The sequence below is a fragment of the Lissotriton vulgaris genome, chromosome 1_1 (genome assembly GCF_964263255.1).
Source record: "Lissotriton vulgaris chromosome 1_1, aLisVul1.2, whole genome shotgun sequence".
NCBI lineage: Eukaryota > Metazoa > Chordata > Amphibia > Caudata > Salamandridae > Lissotriton > Lissotriton vulgaris.
This window is the reverse complement of record NC_141685.1, coordinates 601,069,818-601,091,275: the sequence shown is the minus strand read 5'-3', so window position 1 is coordinate 601,091,275 and position 21,458 is coordinate 601,069,818. Positions and strand designations below refer to the sequence as shown.

The window sequence follows — 21,458 nt, the reverse complement described above, 5'->3', positions numbered from 1 at the left end:
GCCAGGTGCTTGTCTGCACTGTGCAATCATCAAGAACTGCACCATTCGCAACTGGGCACTGCTTCTTTTTTGCCGCTCGAGTACATTTTTACTCGGGCAGCAGCTTTCTCAATGCGAGTGCACTGTTTCTCAACACAAGCAGTCGCGAGCATACGTGACCACTCCCAATCAGAAATCTGATCGCCTGCATTCAGAAATCTCGCCAGGAGGTTGATTTTCCACGCTCGCGTTCATCAACTTGATGTTAATGAACGGGAGCAAGGGAAAAAGCTCTGCCTGCATTGGAACTCCACAAACTCAGCGCAAAGCGGAGTGTGGAACTCTCCACAAACTCCACGAGCTGAGCGGAGTTCACCGCCCAGACTTAATTTTTATGCCCTAAATGCAGTTTCCAGCTCTATCCGCACATACAGTTTATAGTAAGGGCAGGAGAAAAGACAGAGCTATTGAAACACTGATGTTTTAATCTGACCTTGGTTCATAAAAAATGAGGAAATAAAGAGCCGTACAAATTAGCTGGAAATATGAACCATCCTATTTAACTGTCAGCTGGTTAACAAATGGAAGCCTGGGGCCTGGAAGCAACTGTGTGAGCTAAAGAGGGGATACAGACTTGCCTAGACTAGAATCAAATAATGTACATTCAAGAGAGGGAGATTAAAGCTGTTCCAGCTAGATAAGAAACTGAACAGGCTGAGCAAGAATGAGGTGCAATGTTAACGCTCAGACACCCGTATATAGAGACAGCAATAGCATAAGCAACAGTGCTGTCTCATAGAAATCTAAAACTAGTTTAGAGATTGGGAGACTACTCCCAGGTCCTTTGGGTTCAGCAGAGGGCTGTCATATGCAATATTGTGGTGTGTTTCTACATAGGTACCTTTGCTATGATTTGAGGCTTCTTCCTCTATTACTAAAGGCAATGTTACGAGTGCTTCCCATTTCTGCATTGCTCGTTCACCTACCCTTTCCAACTGTACTTTTTCTTCTTCAGGGCGTACTTTTATATTTTGGTTTTAATAAATAAAACATTAAACCAGCTCATTGTCAGGCTGCACAAAGGGGTGACAGAAAATAAACAACTGTACTATAAACAATGTAAAGTCGAATTCTCAACAATAAAAACTTTTTAGGCACCAGAATCAAGATATGTGACAGTATGCCTGCATTTGAAATATATGATTGTGGACAAATATTGGGGATTTTCTATAACAGTAATATTAGGGAGTTGGATTGGGAAAAGGGGTATTCTCAAAAGAGGGACAGGAAGGGTGCCATCAGGATGATGGTAACACTCAACAAATAATAAGCATGTGGCGGTTTTCAATCGTTCTTAATAATTGTCAAACCCAAACTGCACACTAAATATCAGGTCCGATATAGGCTGGAGTAATTATTCAAACAATTTTTACAAACACTCAAGTAACTTGATGTTCACTTTGGGTTTAAATAAATGGATTTGTCTATTTGTAGTGGTGAACATTTAAAAAGAAATGTTCATGGTGTCTGTGCATCTGTCAGCTGGCAGACTGTGGAAACTCCTCAAGTTCAAAGTGAGAGATACACTGAGAGCGCACAGTTTTACAGCTGTAGCTGCATGGATCTAGGAATTTTTATGAATCCCAATAAAGTAATATAATTAGAAAAGTCCTTCTTGTAAATCAGACTGTTAGTTGTTGATGTGATTATGAACCCCAGATAATATAACAAATCAGAATTTACAAATCAGAATAACGCACTCCGTAAATAGTTCTTAGGGGACGCGCTAGCTGGGGGACACCTGTTGGTTCTTTGCCTCCCGCCCTGGTTACAGCCGTGAGGGAAACGGCTTGGAGAAGGAACTTGCCTGTACTCTGTCTCGCAGCCCGAGCGCTGCTTCTGGTCATCACCCGCTTTCCTGCACCCTCGCGCCCACAGCCCCAGCACTACCACTCCCAGGGGGCTGTGTGCGGCGCCCGCTGCTGACGTCATCAGGAGGTGCCGGGGGCCTTGAAAATCGGCCCGGGCATCCCGCAGCGCGGGACGCGCGCGGGCGAAGCCCGGGCAAAGGGCGGGCCCTCTGTGGCCCTCAGAGGCACGAAGAGGTCGGGTCGGGCCACCCCATTTTGGCTGCTACGAACTTGGAGGTACTGTATCTATTCATATCGATCCTGACATTGCACGTTTTTTACATCATGTCCATCTGGGAGGAGCTGAATGCCCTGTGTGGGATGAACTACGCCCTGAATGTATCTACCCCCCTATAGTGGGTAGAGATGCCGATGAGATAAATGACATTGACATTGAGAATACCGATAAAATGTGCACTAGTCCCTCACTACAACCCTCCAATCCACCTATAATATTGCCAACTGAGGCGGTGAACAAAACACCTGACCCAGTTTCACCACTTCAATTGACCCTACTGGTACAGATCGAACAACCGCACTATCACCCCTGATTACTAAAATCAATGAGCTGGGAGACAGGTTGACCAGTATTGAAAATAAATTATCAAGGAACCCTATCTCAACTGAAACAGCTGCCGCACCCATTCACCCTATTCTCCCCTGCATCAAAGAAAACTTCAAATCCACAACACCTATGAAAGCTCTAATTCCTAAACCCCTCATCTCTCCACCCAATCCAAGAGGCCGGAACATTATTTCTAACTCCGTACCTGCACCCCATAGACTACCCAGGCTTGCACATGAAAGCAGGAATTGGATCAACCTACCTCCAGAAGCTGCCCCCTTCGTGACTGTTCTTTCTGGGGTCCCTGCACCTATTAAGGGTAAATTTGAATCTCATCAGGACTTGTTAAATAAAACCATCTCCTGGCTAAAACAACACAGACCATTGCCACCTGCTTTAGATGGCGGCATATTGAGGGTCAGGAGGGTGGGGTGGCTTGGTACGTCGCCCAAAGACATCCCGGACGACCTTATTTTAATTAAATTCAAGACTACGAACATTGTCCCCTATTTGCGATCCTCCCAACCCAAAGAGGGAGATGGTCCCATTCGCATTTGGGACTTGTACGATTTTTATCCCGGCCCCCGACCCTACCCGTCCCTAAGGCAAGCTATAAATAGATACTGAGTCTTGATGGAAATTAGCTCTAAAAAAAAAAATCCCTGTACTGTGATTTTATTTTTAAAAATTGTGTAAACATGTATTGTGATTTTATGGTGGATTAATTGCAATGTCTTTTTAAAATTTTCTATGTATACTTTTATGATTTCTATATGGAATCGAAATAAAGTTATTTGACTGACTGGCATAGAACTTAAGTGCAAAGGCTAGACTGTTTTTTTTGTTTCATGCTAGCAATACCTTCAAACAATTAAAAGTAAACATATGTTACATTTTCCATTTCGTTCACATAATTTCCAAAATGTCATGTTAAGCAAATTATGTGAAAAATCGGAAATTACATGAGCTCAAAACTTCACTCACCATTAGTCACACCTGGGCAGTGCATGTGCTGCTCTGCGAGGCATGCTGTATTGCAGTATGGACTTGATGATCCACCCACTTTACACCCACAATGTTCATTGACTTGTGTCATTGTCCTGGCTTCTGATTCGTTAATAGGCTTGTTAGTCCCTCCTTGTCTTCATTTGTAACCTCCCGTGAGAACTGGCCCTTTTACTTCTGTTGTTACATGGTATGTCTTATATAGTCTGTAAACACTATTTTGCTTAATGAGTATCTCGTACTGAAGGCGCAACATGCTTTACTGCAACATTCAAGGCACCATGCGTGCTTTCACTTTCCAAGCAACCAGGGACAACGGCATCTGCTTCTTTGAAATGAAATAAGTCTCGCACTTGCAAGAGTTCGAGCTATTGGCATTGTAAATGACAATGCCTTTTATTTAAGTGTTAATTTTCAAAACAGATAAATAAAATGCATTGTCATTTACAATGCCACTAGTTTAAACTCTCGCAAATGCGAGACCTATTGCATTGCTAATGCTTGTTTTTGCTGTAAGGGACTAGAGACTGGAGTTGCAAGCAGTGGTTACGATAATTTGGAGCAATTTTTTAGTTAAATGTATGCACTAAAAAAAAACCAGTTCCATAAAACAGACACATTGCTGCGCCCTGCGTGAACACACACACACCTTCATTATAAGGCCCCTTATGCCTTGGTGAGATCCGGCACAGCACATCTCCCAACATCCTTGCCGTGAGGAACCTCCTCACAGCCCACTTGTGGTTAACAAATATAATTTAATTCTGAAACTGATGCTCAGTGTTCAAAACATGTCAAATAATGCAGTATTGTTTAATAAGGTGTATTTATGCACGTGGCGAATTACCTTTTTCCAAATTGTGACCCTCGATAGGATGGAAAAAAAACTCATTGAGTTTTTAACAAACTGCTGAATTTACTCAGCATTTACATCACCACACTCTGAATTGAGCTTTACACACTCCTCGTGGGCCATAAATCATAGCAATTCTGTGCCTCATGTATATGCAGTAGGATTCTGTATGCACGCAGGTCCTAAATTGTATTGTATTTTAATTGCATTTACATAGCGCTTACTACCCCTGATAAGGCGTCATAGTGCTTTTTCGGCAAGTAGCACGCTGCTCCTGGACCCATAAAGGATTAGTAGTGAATTAGTATTGTGAAATATGAAATTAATTGGAGTGGTGGACATATTAGTCTGTTATTTTATTTGGATTGAAAAGGATAGTGGAGGGATGGAAGAGGGAAGGATTTGCATTTATATAGCGCTTGCTACCCCTGATGAGGTGTTGAATTGCTTTTTGGTGATAACATGCTACTCCAGGACCCAAAACAGGATTAGTGGTGAATTAGTAGAGGGAAATATTAAATTAATTTGAGTGTTGGACATGTTAGTCTGTTATTTGGATTGAAAAGTAAAAGTGGTGGGATAGAAGACGGCAGGGTTTTTTTTAATGTCCAACCACACCTTTACCACTTTAACAAAATATGCTGATAATCAAAGCTGTATTAAAATCTGAGCTTGACCCCAACAGTGTCATACCCCTGGGGACAGCCTTCTTTGCATCTTGCTATCAGACCCACCTTCACATCAGTTATCTAGTGTGCATTTTGGAAACTTGAACCAGGGGGAATGGTTTTTAATCCTGGTCTCCGAATGGGGCTAAGTTGGGTGTTTTTAGACGTTGATTTTTTGTCTTTGGTTATTGCTACAAGATTGGAAGACTTTCTAATTCCTCTTAGAGTTTAGAGAAGTGTGTGATAATACAACTGGATTGGAACCCAACACATGCTCATTGGATATTATGTCCTTGAATACTGAACACCGTCTTTTGGTTCACTCATCAAAATGCAGTGGGAAAGCCTAGATCCTGGGAACAAGTAACAATTGTAGTTTTGGTTCCTCAGCTTCACCAAACTGTCTGATCTTGTGCAGATATGAAGCAAGTTGTGTAAATGTTTTTATGGTTGCAAACAGACCAAATAGCTGTGTACCACTGGCAGAAATTAATTTTGCTATTTAGGAAACCCGGTTTAGGAATCAGTGATATTTTAACGGCTTCTAAAATTGGTTTGGACTCCATATCGATTCAGTACTTGGAAGGTCATATTGGGAGTGTCCCTTTCAAAAGTCCAATTGATGTGAGTTTAAGGAAAATGAGCAGAATCAAAAAAAAGAATAATAATAATCATCTTTATTTGAAAATCTATCAGTGACATGGTGGTCTGCTGACCCTTGCAGATCTTTATCCCTGTGATTGTGTCCAATCGAATCGAGTCGCTATTTGCGACTTACCTCATGAATATTAATTGTGACTTATTCAGATTTGAAATTTGTACATAGTTTGGGTGCCCACAGGTAGGAAAAATACTTGCTGCAAATAGTACACCTGATCCTTAGTTAACCCAATGTCTCTGCTCCTTTATCTTTTGCTGAGAAGTTTGAGGCAGGATCACTACCAAATTTGAGTACCAATGATAAGCACCGTTTTAAAATCGGGCCTGTTTAGAATGTTTTTTTTATGGATAAAATGGAACTGAATCACCACAGGACATATGCATTATTGAGTACCAGGCCAGCGGTGAAAGTCTGGCACTACTCCTCCAAGCTGACCCTCCATTCTGAGTTAATTAGCAGGGGTCCGCTTTGTTAACTATTCATTGGCTCAAATTAACCAGGTGGTGGGAGGGTCAAGGTACGAACTTTTTGACTATGTTAGGGGTAGAAAGCAATTCGGTGCACCAGCATTCATGCCTTTCTTATGCGGTGATCTCCAAGGGGTTAAATTGCAGGCTGAGATAAATATGATCTGTGCCTGAATTCTTCCATTCCGTGTTAGATTCCTGCAAAAGGTTTGGCCTCTTTTAGGGAAAAGGAGAGACCAGACTCCAACACATCTGTTTGTTAGCATTCAAACCTGTCTTAGGAACCTGCCACAGTCTCTGGTCGACCCACGGGTAAATGAGGTGCACCCACAGATGCTGAAGCACAGACCAGTTTCTGCTCATTAAAATTATTTTGTAAAATTACAAATGTTTAAAAAAACATGAAAAACGTATTTGTGAATTGAGACCTGTGCTTTAAAATTTCATATACCTTCGGTAGTAACTATGGAGTTACTTGGGCCACATTAGTTATCCCTCTTTAAATTCTCTCTTTTGTTCGGAATACTAATTTTTCAAATGTCAACACTTTTGTGGTAGACACAACACGCGAAAGCAAGCCCTATGAAGTTAGCAATGTGACCATCCTAATGAATGTGCTTAATTTACAACAGGAGCAATTTTTGTTAATTGTTAATTGTTCACAGACAGTACAGTCGTCATGCCAGGCATGGAAGTGGAAAGATCTGTCTGTAATTAATCTGCTTTTGTTTGATCTTTTTAGGGCCCCTCAGGTCCACCGGGTTTGCCAGGTCCTCCGGGAAAAAGAGGTCCCAGGGTAAGTAGATTTCTACCTTCCATTTATGACAAGATATTTTCTTGTGGCACTGCAAAGAGGATGTGTTTATATTTAATACCAGACCATTTTAACTTCCATTCTCTCATTTTTCAGAAATGCTTTAATGTGACCACTTACGTTGCAAGTAACCACTTTAACCTACCTTAAGCTTCTTTACTTCTCACCATATTAGTTTATGTGCCTCGCTTCTGGGTTTCAACCTGAAGCATTAGAGCCTGGGAAAGTTATGGGCAAAGCAGATATTACACAATTGCTGTATTTAAGATAAGGTGCGATCAAATACACAATTAATCAAACTCTCTTTTGGGTTTCAATGTGGAAAAAACACAAGCAGTAGAGTGACATGATTAGTCTATAAATTTATTTGCAGACTGCATACGTGATTTCCTTTTTGAGCACTCTATGACATGCACTTGAATAGCAGTATATTTTTGACTTGTACATCTAACAGTGTCCTTTTGTTGCATAGCTCCTAATGCAACTGTTCACTTAACTCTCCCTAAAAATAAAGATAGCATGGCATCTGCACTCCTATAAGGTAGTACATTTTCATTCACTTTACTAAAACTGACACTGACCAACCCAAGAAGGAAAGCAATTTACCTTTTAGTTGGCCCATGATTTGGTTGTCAAATCAATGTAAGATTTGTCATTAAAGCATCTGAGAGAACTTTCATAACCAACTGTCCAGCTTAACGTCACCTGTAAAACATGTTTTCTGTTACCATACTTGATAGTCTCTCGAATCAGATTCACAAAAATGTGCCAGTCACTCAAATATATTTTGTAGTGTTTTTAAGCGCGTTACCTTGTCTTTGGCCATTTCAGAGTAATGTCAGCCTAGTAGACGGCAGGTCCTTGTGACTCATGTAGGGCAACAGCCCAATGGCTTGCAAATTGATTTGGTAATTGTCTGGAGGAAGTGTTGTCTATCATCACACTGGATATGCACATCCCTAAGCAAGAACGTTTTTTATTGTGTAGCAGAATGAAATTGAGTCAAGCTTGAACAAAGAATGACTTTTGATTTTGTAATGATCTGGTCGAGAGAGTGGGTAGTCTTGCTGGGGAATGCTAGTCTATAAAGAATTGTCTGAAAATTGTAGTTTTCGTGCACTTGCTCAACTCTAGAGGCTATAACCAATGGCATGAGTTCTCTTTCTTCCATTGAAACCTATTTTGCAGGTTACCATGGACTGCTTAGAGAATGGGTTCCTGATGGGTGCATACTAACTATCATGCTTTTGCAGTTATTTATTTCTTTACCTCTGACTGCCTTGTGAAAGGTTTGCATGTTTTTCATAGTTAAACGACAGCTGTATTTGAAAGACTAAGGCTCTTTACTCACATTATTTAAATCCAGGAACATTCAAAGTGTATTTATTTAGTATAACTTTTTTAATGTGCAACACATACCAATGAAGTAGTAATTCATAAAAGAGGGGAGTAAGGAGAGGGAGAATGAGGGAGTGCAGAGGGAAGAAAATTGTGAGAGTTAGAGTTCGCAATAACATTTTGAACCAGGTTATCAGAATAATGGAAATGGGTGGGATCATTGGAGATTTCATAAGGATGCTGAGGATAAAAACGTGATCTTAAATCATGTAACATTCCTAGTATGGACATAATTTGTAAGAACATGCTTTATTCATGAGTAAGAATTGATTCATGAAGTTTTGTTTTGAAGGGTGCAAAGTTTTTTAATGAAATGAGTTCCTCTGTATCTTACTCCAGTTGTTTTCTGAACATTTAAAATGGGAGTTTTAGTTGATAGTGCCCCCCTTTCCCTTTTCATCTGTTTCAGCATATAGCCTGGGGTGACCTCGTGACAGTGTTGTATTTAGGATCACGGTAATTTTGAGAACATGTATGTTTTATAATTCAATGAGCTCTGATTTAGGCTATTCACTTTTGACAGACGATTTGCATTAATGGATGCACAGTTGGTTCTGTAAATTGTGGTAGAAGAGCTTGTCACAATTGCTTTTGTGGTGCTTAGAGAAAGTGTACTGTTATGAGATTACCCTGCACTGATGTAGTTTATGTTTGATAGTAATTCTTCTCACAGTGGGTTACAAACAAATGTAGGTTTTGATAATATGGTTTATAATGGCAAATTCAATATCCTCTGCAGTCTTTGGACCAATGTTTTGAGTAGACTAATGTGCATGGTGTTGTAACAGTATCTTATTAAGAGGATCAATGACCTTGCAAGCCCCGCACTATTATTATTTCTTATCATGTGGAAGTAGTTTATTTCTCCCTTGGCTGTTGCGTGTGCAAGCATAGTGAACATGATGTACAAACTTAGTGTTTTGATTTCAATCAAAAAAGCAGGACATTCCAGACAAATGGAGGGTGATGTTGGTCCTTCCAACTTTGCTAAGTTGTGGCAATACTGCGGAAGAACAGGCGTGGACGTGTATGGTCTGTGTGCAGAATAATGTATTTTACATCTTTTGAGCAGACTTCAGACCCCCAAGGCCAAAATGCACAGAACGTCTGTGGCTCACATGGAGAGAGTGCATATTTCACATCCACTTCGGATTGTTACCTACTACCATTTGCCTTAGAACACCATGGCCAGGATAGGGAGGGAGTTCCAAGCATATCAGTTTTATGCCAGCTCCCAGCTATAGACCCTTTGAACACTAGCATAAATTATTTAGCACAGTTGGTGGAGCATGACCAAGATGCTGCCAGGAAAGACTGACTGAATTTCAATGCCCATGCAATGCACTCCTTATTCTCTTAACTCAGCCACATCAAGGCAAGCTGTGGCACAACATTTATATCAATCTGGTAAGACATGAATTTCAACCTCTTCGATACTATGAGAAAATATTGGTCCTTGGGGTGGGCTTCCGCTGAACATCTTGATAATTTCACCTTCCATTTTGAGACAACGTCTTGGTCCTTCCAAGGTCTGTGCCCCTCCCATCAACTCACCTGAACATATAAAGTCTTTTAATGCATTATGTCTTCCATTTATGGATTACTCCTTTTCCCCTTTGTCTGGCTACCATCAACAGTGCAAGTGAAATGTCTGAATTATGACAATGAGGTACTGAGACAAATGGTAAGAAGTCCATAGACCAGCTCAGAGCCCCTTCCCTTCCAGTCATCTGCCTACCACAAAATGAACCTTCTCAATTCAGTCTCATACAATGTTCTCTCTCCACTATCAAAAACGCTCTCAAAGCAACCTCCTATGTAGACAACACCCTTCCTTCTTCCATCAGCACATCACTCCCAGGAGAGATCCACACACTTTCTCCACATTGTCAATGCCTCCCTAAACCTAGCAACACTCTTGATTGTCCTTCAGATATGCCAGATCCTGCCCCAGCTAAAGAAACTATCACTAGACTCAGTGAAGTTCACCTACTTCTACCCTATTACCTTCTTTCCAATCATCTGGAAATTATAGATAGAGCAGTCGCCTCCCAGCTACAGGAAAAAGATTCATCTTCTACAGAGCGACAAAGCAAGCATCAGATCATGCTGCAGTACAGAGACAGCCACACTCCAACCAGTTGACATTGCCCTCCTCTTCAATGAAAGAAGCAACTCCTATGTCCTGCTCCTACTTGACCTCTGCAGCCTTCAACACAGTCTATCATCCTGTTCTGATCAACTTCCTGAAATTACTCATGGGATTATGGGATTTTCAGTCACTATCCTGAAATGGTTCACATCCTACGTCTTCTCTCTAATGATATCTGGGATCCCTATTTCCACTTAGCCATAAAAGATAATCACTTTCATTTTATTAGAACCCTCGTCCATGGTTCTCTCTGTGGCAATGCTTCAGTCTCGAGTTCTCATCCAGTTGTCTAATACTACTGGAAAGGCTTGACCCGTGCCTACAACTTGGTAAAAGGGGAGCTCTTTCATTTTTCATTTGCTGGGATTCATGTTTTTGACTAAATTAAAAACTCACCCACATCTAATAGGGTCGACATGTTTCAGCTGCGTTTTCTTTGCCAAAGTGGTCTCCTGCTTTTTTTTCAAGACCAAAAGGAATCTCTTTAGGTGAGGCTTCTCCAAAGTCCACTGTCAATTCTTTTTCTATTATATTATGTTTAATCCACACTGTTAGAAATGGGGGTCTCTAGTTGGGAGAGGTAGGTACCACTGTCCAAATAGGGACCCTTGCTTCTAGTCAGGGTAAGGAGGAAACACTCTTAGATAACCTCTGCTCACCCTCTGGGTAGCTTGGCACAAGCAGTCAAGGCTTATCGAAGGCAATGTGTAAAGTATTTGTACCAATACTCACAGTAACATAGTGAAAACACCACAAACTGCCTCCACAACAGTTTAGAAAAATAAAAGTATTTCATCTAAACTACACAAGACCAAAACGACAAAAATCCAACATACACAGTTCAAGAATATGGTTGCAGAAGAGTTCTTAAAGTTGTGATAAAATAATCCACAGTTGCGTGAAAAGTTCACAGTTGCATCACGTCTAGCCAACAGTGCCTTTAAATTCGACAAAGTTCAAAAACAGAAGCTGGTGCGATGGAAAACAAGCGATGCGTCACTCCTGAGACCTTGGGGAGGCGATGCTACAGCCCTGCTGGATGTAGCGGGCGTGATGCGGTGACTCCGGTCTGTATGGGGAGGGATGTGATACCTTGTATGGATTCCGATGTGGAGGTTCAGTAGTGAAAGAAGCTTGCAAAGGCACGACGCGATGATCTTTGGAGTTGCGACGATCTCCAGGGCGACTATGAGCGGACCAGCAGTGATCTTCCTCTCACAACTCCTTGATGCAATGGCTCTGCAACAAGACTCGTAGCGACGTGATGGGGTCCGCAAGCAAGTGGTGCGACGATCAAACCCAGCGACAACAGGTTCTGCGACGACACTCGCAGTGATGATATTCTTCCCGCTCCACTCTGGTGCGTCCCGCTAACGAAGGATGCGATGACTCTGGCAGCGGCAACAGGCGCTGCGACGATCTCGGCCTTCGTAGCGGCGGGAATGCGCTCCGCAAGCGAACAATGGAACAAAACTTGCAGAAAGTCTTTAAAAGCTTGGTTTCCAGCTTCCCAACACAGGTACATCTTCCAGAGGCACCACAACTGGCCCAAGCACTCTAGGAAGGAAATAACTCTCTCAGCAGGGTACCTGGGGGTGAAGTCCTTTTGTTCCTGGGACTTTTTAACAGGGAGCCAGCTCTTCTCAGGCCCTTGGGGATTCCTTCAAGCAAGGGGACACAGCACCAAAAGCAAAGTCCTTCCCCTCTCCTTGGCAGCAAAGCAACAGCAGGTCAGTCCAGCAGAACAACGGCAGGACAGTCTTCCTTCTTCAGTTTCAGCTTTCTCCTTGGCAGAGGTTCCTTCTTCATTCCAGGATGATCTAATTTTCTGTTGTCCTGTACTTGTACCCATAAAAGTCTTTGATCCCTTTGTTCAGGAGGGCTCTGAACCTGGTCTGAACCAGTTCTGGGTATTCCTTGAGCACTTTGTTTTCCTGGCCTCTCCTTTCCTTTCAGAAAGAGGTGCAGGGTCGTCAGCCGCCCAGCAGGAGGTGGAGCCAGCATTGTGGAAGGCAGGCACAGCCCTATTCAGGCCCAGGTGCTATCCCTTCCCACCACTCTAGATGCAGATGGAGCTATTCAGCCCAGGGATGGCCAACTCAGACTCTGGGAGCCACCCAGCCCTGTTACTCACAAACCAGACAGTCAATTCACAAACAGGCCAAGGCACACAGAAAGGCCAGACAAGAGAACAGCAACTTTCTAAAAGTGCTGTTCCCAAACACAGGATTTAAAAACAACCTTTCCTAAAAGATGTGTTATTAAATTCTGAGTTCAGGGATACCAAACTCTTAGGTCCTATATTGCTCCTATGGGAAGATATGCTGGTAGCCACTGTAGCTAGCATCCCCCATGATAGCCTATGGGGTAAGATATCCTTACCATAGTGAAAAATGAAAATGGCTGTAATTCACTACCAGAGCATGTCACCTGCACATGTACACGCTCGACCTGTCACATACACTGAACCCTGCCCAAGGGGGTACCTTGGGCCTTCCATAGGGGTGACCAATGTGTACAGAAAGGGAAGGGTTAGGCCTGGCCAGTGGGGACACTGACCAGGAGGACATGGCAGTTCACAGACTGCACACAGGCACTGCGGTGGCAAGTCTGAGACACCACTTTAAGGCTACTCATGTGGGTGGCACAATCAGTGCTGCAGGCCCACTAGTCAATACATCTAACATGAGGTTCAGGGAAAAGAAACACTGAAAGCTATAATTACTCCCAACAATTCAAAAAGACCCAGAAAGAAAGAGATGAAAAGTGGTTAAAGAGGCCCTTTAAAACTGAGTACTGGTCTCAAAATCACATATTTATTACATCATATATCAAAAATTCTTAAAAAGATTAACATACAGATATGCTCAAGACAAAACTGCTGGTATACAAAAAGGGAACATACAAACCAGAGAAGTGGCAAACAAAAACATTACATATTGGGATAAAGGAACAACATAAACATGAGTAATGTGTCCTTAATTCAATTTGGGCCACAGAGAAGCGTCGACGGCGTTTCGACCAATATATTACTGTATGGTCCTCTTCAGGACTTGAAATTTTTCTTGAGCTATAAATATCTTCAGCTTACAATTGGGGAAGACCAATCTTTATTTAAGGTCATCCAAGGATACTTTTAGCAACATATATAGCTGATACAAACACCACTTGTTTAACTGGCTTCTAAATGTGAAGGCAGTGGCTTCAAAATTTTAACCAACTGCTCGCCTCATTATTTGGCGATCCTGGAAATTCGGAAGGCAAAGAATCGTGCCGCGTTCGTAACGCAGACTGCAGCTGTTACAAACGCTGCACTTTTCTTTGCCTTCTGCTGTATCCTCTCAGTGAGGAAAGTTAGTGAGTGTAGAAATGTCTCTTTTCTGAAGCATTTCACATAGGCACGCTTGCCCAGTCCTCTCTCCCTAACCCTATTGTTACGGTATAAGTTCCCTACTGAAAACCAATAATTTTGTGTACACACCGCCCATATAATTATTTAGAAAAAAGAGACGAGAAAGGTGTAAACCTGTCATTGTATATTGTTTGCAGTGTTAAGATATTGATGAATCATTTACAAAACGGAAAAACACTTTTTTAACATATAACCACTATTTTCCCCCATAAATTTTAGAAGACCTCTTTTGACATCTCATTGCTACTCACTACTGTTGTTTTCGACACAAAATTCCCACGTTAATGCATAAAGCAGGTTAGCGCTGCAGGACACAGAGGTTTTTTTGCACTTTCCTAGAATGAGAATTAACAGTTTCCATTTTCTCTGCGCCAGCCACCTCAATATGTCAACTACATTAAATGACAATTTGGGATCTAACATTTCTAGGGTCTCTTGTGGACTTGTCACCTTTAATACCAACATACACCACCAACAGTGAGAATGAGCAGTGCTTCTAGTAACATTGTTCCAGATGTTTGCAAAGTTACATTCTGCACGACCTTACATTTGTAGTGCCTCAATATGAACCTCCAGCTCACTGCGCTCCTGCATCTGCACACCCAGAATGCTCCTAAGTGCAAACTACTGTATAGACATGGCCACCTGGGTTACACACCATTCTGGCATAATGTCAAACTATGAAGTGCCTCCCAAAGTTAAACAAACTAAATTTCTTTGAACCTACTCTATTGCTTATTGAAAGTAAGTGAGGAGCGAGACATGTAGTTAGAATTATGTCTATCTGCGTCATCAGATTTGATTGTAGTGAACAGCATTAGCTATGTCATGACCTACGAACACTAGTCTGATATTTTACATTGGTTAAACTTTAGTCTTGAGTCAAAGTTTCTAAAGTCTATATCGCGTATTCCGTGGATGATGTTTTTACTCTTCGACCATCCGGGGAATCCCCCTCTTGAATAAGTACTAGCTGTGACAAGATTCGAGGCTGAGTCCCTCGATGACTGGAGAGGGGAGGACTGGCCGGCTTCCACAGAGAGGTCACACAGGCTGGACTGGCCTGCTCCCACAGAGAGGGGACCCAGGCTGGGTGGATGCCGAGCCAAAGGAATGCTGCAGAGGAAGTGCTGGCGTCAGAAAGAGCAGCTCCAACTGCAGGGATTTTTCCGAAGCTGAAATTAGAAGAACAACACTATGGAGGTCGAACAGTTGTGCTCTTTCTATGTCACTACATTGTTGAATTCTGCGTTCAAGGCGTCCAGTCACCTGTGATTGTGCTGTACACTAAGCACCGTGGGGCATATTTACAATAACTGGCGGATCCCTGCAAATCAGCAGGGATGCGCCAGTTATTGTGCGCCACAGCTCTGCCATCATGGATGCCCCGCATTAACAATGCGGCGCACCATGGGGCAAAATCGGCACAGATGCGTGACTCATCACTGCTGTAAAAGTGGCGCATTGCTGGAGTTGCATTGCAAGCGCGACGCAGCTCCAGCAATGCTCTGGGGGCCCTATCTAGTTAATGCTGCGTCAATCCCTACGCCTGCTTCAGGCAGGCGCAGGGTTTTGACGCAGCATGGGCCTAAAAGTGACTGTAGATTTCACTCTGCCACTTTTAGGAGGCATTCCTGCGCTGGGACGCCCACCCTGCGCAGGAACGCCTACATGTGGCGCAGGGATTTACAACGGGACGCATCTCCCAGATGCGTCACGTTGTAAGTACCCCAAACCATGGTGCAGGATTTGCGCCGCCACAGCGTCTGACGCAACGGCGGCGTAAATGAGGTGCAAGGGGCTTGTAAATCTGCCCCTGTGTGTTTTGATATGAGCTTGGAACATGTGGTCAGAATATAACGTCCTCTTGTCCCATAGTAAAAGACTGCCTTGTTGTCTTTCGCTTACATGTCAGTTTCAAGCTTGCCTTCTGCAGTTCTAGGCATCCGTTACTGTTCCTGCACAAATTGCTGTGTACCTGTCTGCTGAGTTTAGAATCAGTCTTACAGCTCTGTTTTTAAGAGTCTGTTCTTCCCTACAGTGCCTAATGTGTACGAGAGGGCAATGGCACTTGTTTTTGGGGATTGAAACGTATTTTCATCATCAAATCTAGAGCCAGAGCAAGAGAAAGGCAGAAAAGAGATAATCAGAGGAAGAGAAAGACAGGAAGATCGTGGCTAAGGGATAAAGCATGGATGAAAAAAAAAACGATTACAGTAAAAAAATATACCAGGAGTACAGGTTGGCGGCAGCCTAGGTATTCATCGACCACAACATCCTGATGCACTGGTGGCAGGACCCTGAGAAAAACTTTGGCCCACTGCATTATTTTTTATTATTATATTACTACAATTACTACTAGTTAAATCCTGCTCAACAATCTTTTGAAGTGCTCTGAACATGGCTCGGATTGTTGTGCCACAGTAAGTGGAAACTGCTTTCTTTCATGTTCACTCAACCCCTTCACTGTACATTTTCCAGACATTTATGGCCAGTAGTTTCTTTGGAGACTGTTGATGTTATGTACTGCGAATTCCTAGCTTTGCGCTGTTCTTTGTTTCAAGGGCTCCGCAAAAAAAAATAATAATAATAATCCACAATTAAATTGGAACTTGAATTCTACTTTCATAAGAGGACAAAGTGCTGTAGTGCACATGTACTGTGGTCAATGATGCACATGCGCGTGGAGTGGTGACATCAGAAAGATGATATCTGAGGAGGAATCAATGGATTTGAGTTATTAGCTAAACATCCCCCTCAAAGAAGCTGCATTTCTTCCTCTAAATCGGAACAAATTAGAGATTTCACTTTAATAATCGGTTGCCTGTGCATGCTTCATTTGTTTCCTTCTTTGTTTTTATTAGCTGAGTCTTTTTCAGGTTGAGTGTGGGCAGCGCTTGCGCTCCTCTGCAGCATGTTGTATTGGAGTATGAAATTGAAGCCACGCCCACTCTCTGCCCATATTTGTCATTGGCTTGTGCCATTACCCTTCGTAAATGCTGACTTCTGATTCGTTAATAGGCTTGTTAGTCCCTCCTTACTACTGCTTTGTCTTTATTTGTATTGTAACCTCCCATGAGGACTTGCCCTTTGACTTCTCTTGTTACACAGTACGTCTTTTTAGTCTGTAAGCACTAATTTCTTTAATGAGTTTTCCCTACTGCAGGCACGACATGCTTTCCTGGAACATTCAGCACGCTATGTGCGCTTTAACTTTCCAAGAAGCCCAGGACAATGGCGGCTGCTTCTTTGAATAGGTCTTGCATTTACAAGAGTTTGAGCTATTGGCATTGTAAACAACAATGCTTTTTCTTTATGTGTTAATTAGCAAAACAGATTAATAAAAAGCATTGTCATTTATAATGCTAATAGCTTAAACTCTTGCAAATGAATGACCCATTGCATTGCAAATGCTTGTTGGCCATAGGAAGTAGCACCTGAAGCCTCAAAATTTATAAAAAGGCCAGACTAGCCATTTACTATGCGTTGCCACTTAGCTTTCATTGTAATTTAAGTTTAACTTCTTTGTTCAACTTTGTCCTCTGTATATTGTCAGAGTATAATAAATACTGGGGCAGATTTACCACTTTTTCATGCAGCGCAGTGCAGCAGCCGAAAATGCTGCACTTCGCGTAAAGGAGAGAGGAGAAGAGTGCCAAATTTACTGAAATATGGCCCTCTCCTTTTCTTTGCCCAGCGCAGGTACTGAAATCAGTTGCCGTGCGCCACAGAGAGACCTTTGTACCATAGTGCAAGGGGGTCTCTGTGAGTCTATCATAGGGTACCCTTCCAGTACCAAATACTATGCCAGACCCACTTTAAACCATTTCCCCTCTTTGTATGTGTGCTGTACAGTGCAGCACATGTACAAAGTCAGAAAAGGAAGGAGAAATGTAGGCATTTCTCCTTCCTTGCGCCCACTTCGAAAGGGCACAGTTTTCTGATGCTAAACCCTGTCTACTTTATTTAGTCAAATGGGTTTAGCATCAGTAAGTTGGGTGGTTGCATGGGTATGCCCATGTTCCATTCATGGTACGCCCCCCCCTTAGCGCTAAGTAATGCAAATCAGTGCTATGTCCTGCTTTGCGTTACTTTCATGTTTATTTCTGATTTACTCTTCAGCTTGTTTAGTGCTGGAAAGTAAATCAGGAAAAAACGTTTGGGCTTATTTGCATCACTTTTGTGACGCAAACACAGCGTAAAATGTTAGTACATTTCCCCCACTGTGTTTAACTTCACAGTGCATACCGAACAATAACAGTATACAGAAATGTGACTCATTGTAGATCAGGAACACTACATTGCGAGGCTTTCTGGTATGTCTTGTATGTGAGAAGTCAATAGTGGTAAGTAAAAACATCACAGTAGAGGGAGGTCAAGGAGGCTTTGTAAAGTGCAGTGTGTGTGCTCTAGGAGTTTCTTGAAGTTTCCTGATGCAGTACGTGAAGGGGGAAGAAAGTGGCTTAAAACTTCGCAAAATCCCTGGTGCTCCCTTTGACATGGCACTGCCTTTTAGAGATGTCGGAACTCTACATCATGATCTTATAGTCAGTGTACTAGATGTTTTGTGATAGAGGTGGTAATTAGGCATATCTAGGACAGTGTCTTACACAGAGAGTACTACATGTCCCTAGATGGTACCCAGGGAAGCTTAAAAAACTGCCTTGGAGGCCCAATCCTTGGTGCCTCTACATCCTTCTATTCTAAAAACCTTTTACTTAAAATATATATGGACTGGCCTCCTTCAAAGTGAATGTCTGTGCTCATATACTTACTTCCCATGTTTTTTTTGCAAATCCTAATACTTTTCAATAGAGTGTGCTGGTAAGCAATTTGTCTCCAACAGCAGAAAACAGGAAAAAGAAGCTTGATGGATGTTAAACCTGACATCTTTGGTGTGGTCTCCCCTGTCTTTTTGCCTCTACCTCCTGTATTTTTGACTGTGTGCTGGACTTAGTTTTTGCTGCTTTATGCACTCTGGGCACTTTCCCACTGCTGATCAGTGCTAAAGCGCAAGTGCTCCCTGTATAGATTGTGATTCTGATTGGTTATCCAAGATTTGCATATTTGATTTACTAGTTAGTCCCTAGTAATGGTTAGTAGTATTTTGATTCAATCTGACAGGCCCTATGAGTGCAATTTAAAACTGTCCCACCATTGCAAGACTATTTAAGAGCACTGAGTGCTCTACCGCTGAGCCCAGGTCTCCTGGGGTTCAGGCTAGGCCAGCTTCTGTTGCATATGTTGGAGTGCCCTGGTAACTTCAGGGTTCAATGCACTGCAGCTTGCTTGAATGAACAGGCATTCCTGTATTATGATCATCCAGAATACTGTCTCAGTGCGATACCCCAAATGTTTATTATGTACAGCCACAACTTTAAGTGGTTCAGAGAAAGTAAGATCACAGGACCGCCATTTCTTCTTACTTCAGTCACAGTCTTTTGTTTATATTGATTATTATGCGCCCAGGCAGCTTACTACCTATGTCAAACACTGTGACATAAGTGGGTGAATGATGAGGGAATATTCTTCTTCATTCACACATAGATTGATGCAGTTCAACTGATTATTCTAGCAGCTTTGCTTTAGTGTCCTTTGAGTAGTTGACCACCCCCTCCAACATTAGCAAATACATTTTGGCATACTGATATCTTGGCTGTACGTTGAAGTCCCAGGAGAATAAAGTACCTTCACACTTGGGACTTCAGTCTAGCTACTCCTTTGGAGCTTCTAAGTTTTAACTATTGGAATATCAGTGCTGGAGATACCTTCATATACCATAAACAAAGAGGAAATTGTCTTGAATAATTAGCCTATGACACAGTAAGTGTGGGCGTAGTTCACGAAGCAGTGCTACGCGAAGCTACGCGAAGTGCACTTCGCACTAAGCGAACTTCACGTAGCACTACGCGAGCTGCGTAGTAGCATGTTCGCACTGTGCAAGATGTGTTTTCAATGATTGCACAGTGCAGACAAGCATCCGGCACTGTGCAATCATTGAAAACTGCATCTTGCACAGTGCGAGCTGTCGTTTTCTGCTGCTTGTGTAGATTATTACTCGAGCTGCAGCTTTCTCAACGCGAACTGGTAGTTTCTCATTGAGAGCAGTCGCGAGCATGCGCAACCACTCACAATGAGAAACCTTACCTCCCCGCTATGAGAATCTCGCCGGGATGTCATTTTGCTTGCTCGTGGTCGCGAACAAGCACGTTCAGGACCGCGAACAAGCAAAAAATGAGCGCTGCACTATGCTACGCTGCACTACGCGTGTTCGCACTGTGCTATGTGCAGCTCGCGTAGTGCGAAGTTGCGCAAACTTCGCAAACTCCGCGAGCGTAGCGTAGTGCTTCGCCCAGGCCTATATTTATACTGTATGAGCAATATTCAGTTTTTATGTTTTAGAATGCTTCTTTACATGTAGTGTTTAGACTTATTTCGTGACCTGGAATGTTTGCATTCCAAACTGCACCTTCTATGCACCAGGTGTGATGATGTCACTTATACCACTTGCTTCAAAAAATTCAGCCTGCACCAACTGAAGAACTATGAGCCAACCATGAATACCAACTCAAACTGGGCTGTATTGTGTTAGCTCACTTGCAGAACAGGACTGACTTGCTCGCCTAGCTTCTTTAGAATCGGTATGCTAATTGGCTCAAATATTTGATGTTCATAATGAAGATATCTTATAAATGCAAAGCATGTCCAGATTTTCACTAATCTTGTAAAGGGATGTTGGAGAATAATATCTGGTGAGTAACTTCTTGAAAGAAACTCTGCATTGGATGACATTATGTTGATTCTGCTTAACCTGTCAGACGTCTGCGATAATGGGCACTGACACACAGGACCACAGCCTCCCCTATTCATCTGGCCAGATTTCATGTGCCCAACTCCACTTTCAATCTTGCAACCTCAGTGACAAATAAGAACTTACCTCCTGTGAATGCAGCTTGGGCCCTCAATACAAGTTCAGGGCTAAGTGTGGATGAAATGATTGAATAGGGATTTGAATTGTATGTTGTATGATAATTAGCTTACCATCGGAGTTTTCCACTGAAAAGATTTTGATATGATCAAGCCTGCTGAAATTTATCTGAGAAAAAAAGCACGTAACCAGGTAAAGCCTGTGCAATTTGATGGCTTAAATGCAGATTCTCCGTGCTATACTTCATTTTCAAGTTGAAACTCTAAATGAGAGATGTTTACCACTGACTGTAAAAACCACTCTGGGATAATGGTATTTAACAGCTGTTGCAAATACCCAACTCTATTCAGCCCAAAATATAATGAGGGCCTAAGTGTCTTCTCAATCTTGCTACTCTCTCAATGCATCTTGTTAGGTGTAGCAGTGTTGTAATTGCTCCACAACTACTAATATACCATGTAAGGCAGTCCAAGAAGACACTTAGCAATTTGCAAAGAAGTCAATAATTTTCAGTTGAATTACGTTTGCTTTAAGATGCAATGACTTTATCACTTCGCACACTGGCCTCTTTGCTAGTTCCAGCCCAAATATATATCACAATTCAAAACCCAGTCCATAGCTCACAAATATGTTTGAAGCCACTCCC

General features: G+C 42.3%; 1 protein-coding gene across 1 annotated transcript in view; it reads left to right on the top strand.

The window, feature by feature from the left end:
• The window catches only part of COL24A1 (collagen type XXIV alpha 1 chain), an 897,023-nt gene that overhangs the window by 185,960 nt on the left and 689,605 nt on the right, over positions 1–21,458 (top strand). The window contains exon 4 of the mRNA XM_086954096.1: positions 6,851–6,904. Within this exon, the coding sequence (XP_086810222.1) occupies positions 6,851–6,904 (54 nt within the window). The remainder of the gene's footprint in view (positions 1–6,850; positions 6,905–21,458) is intronic.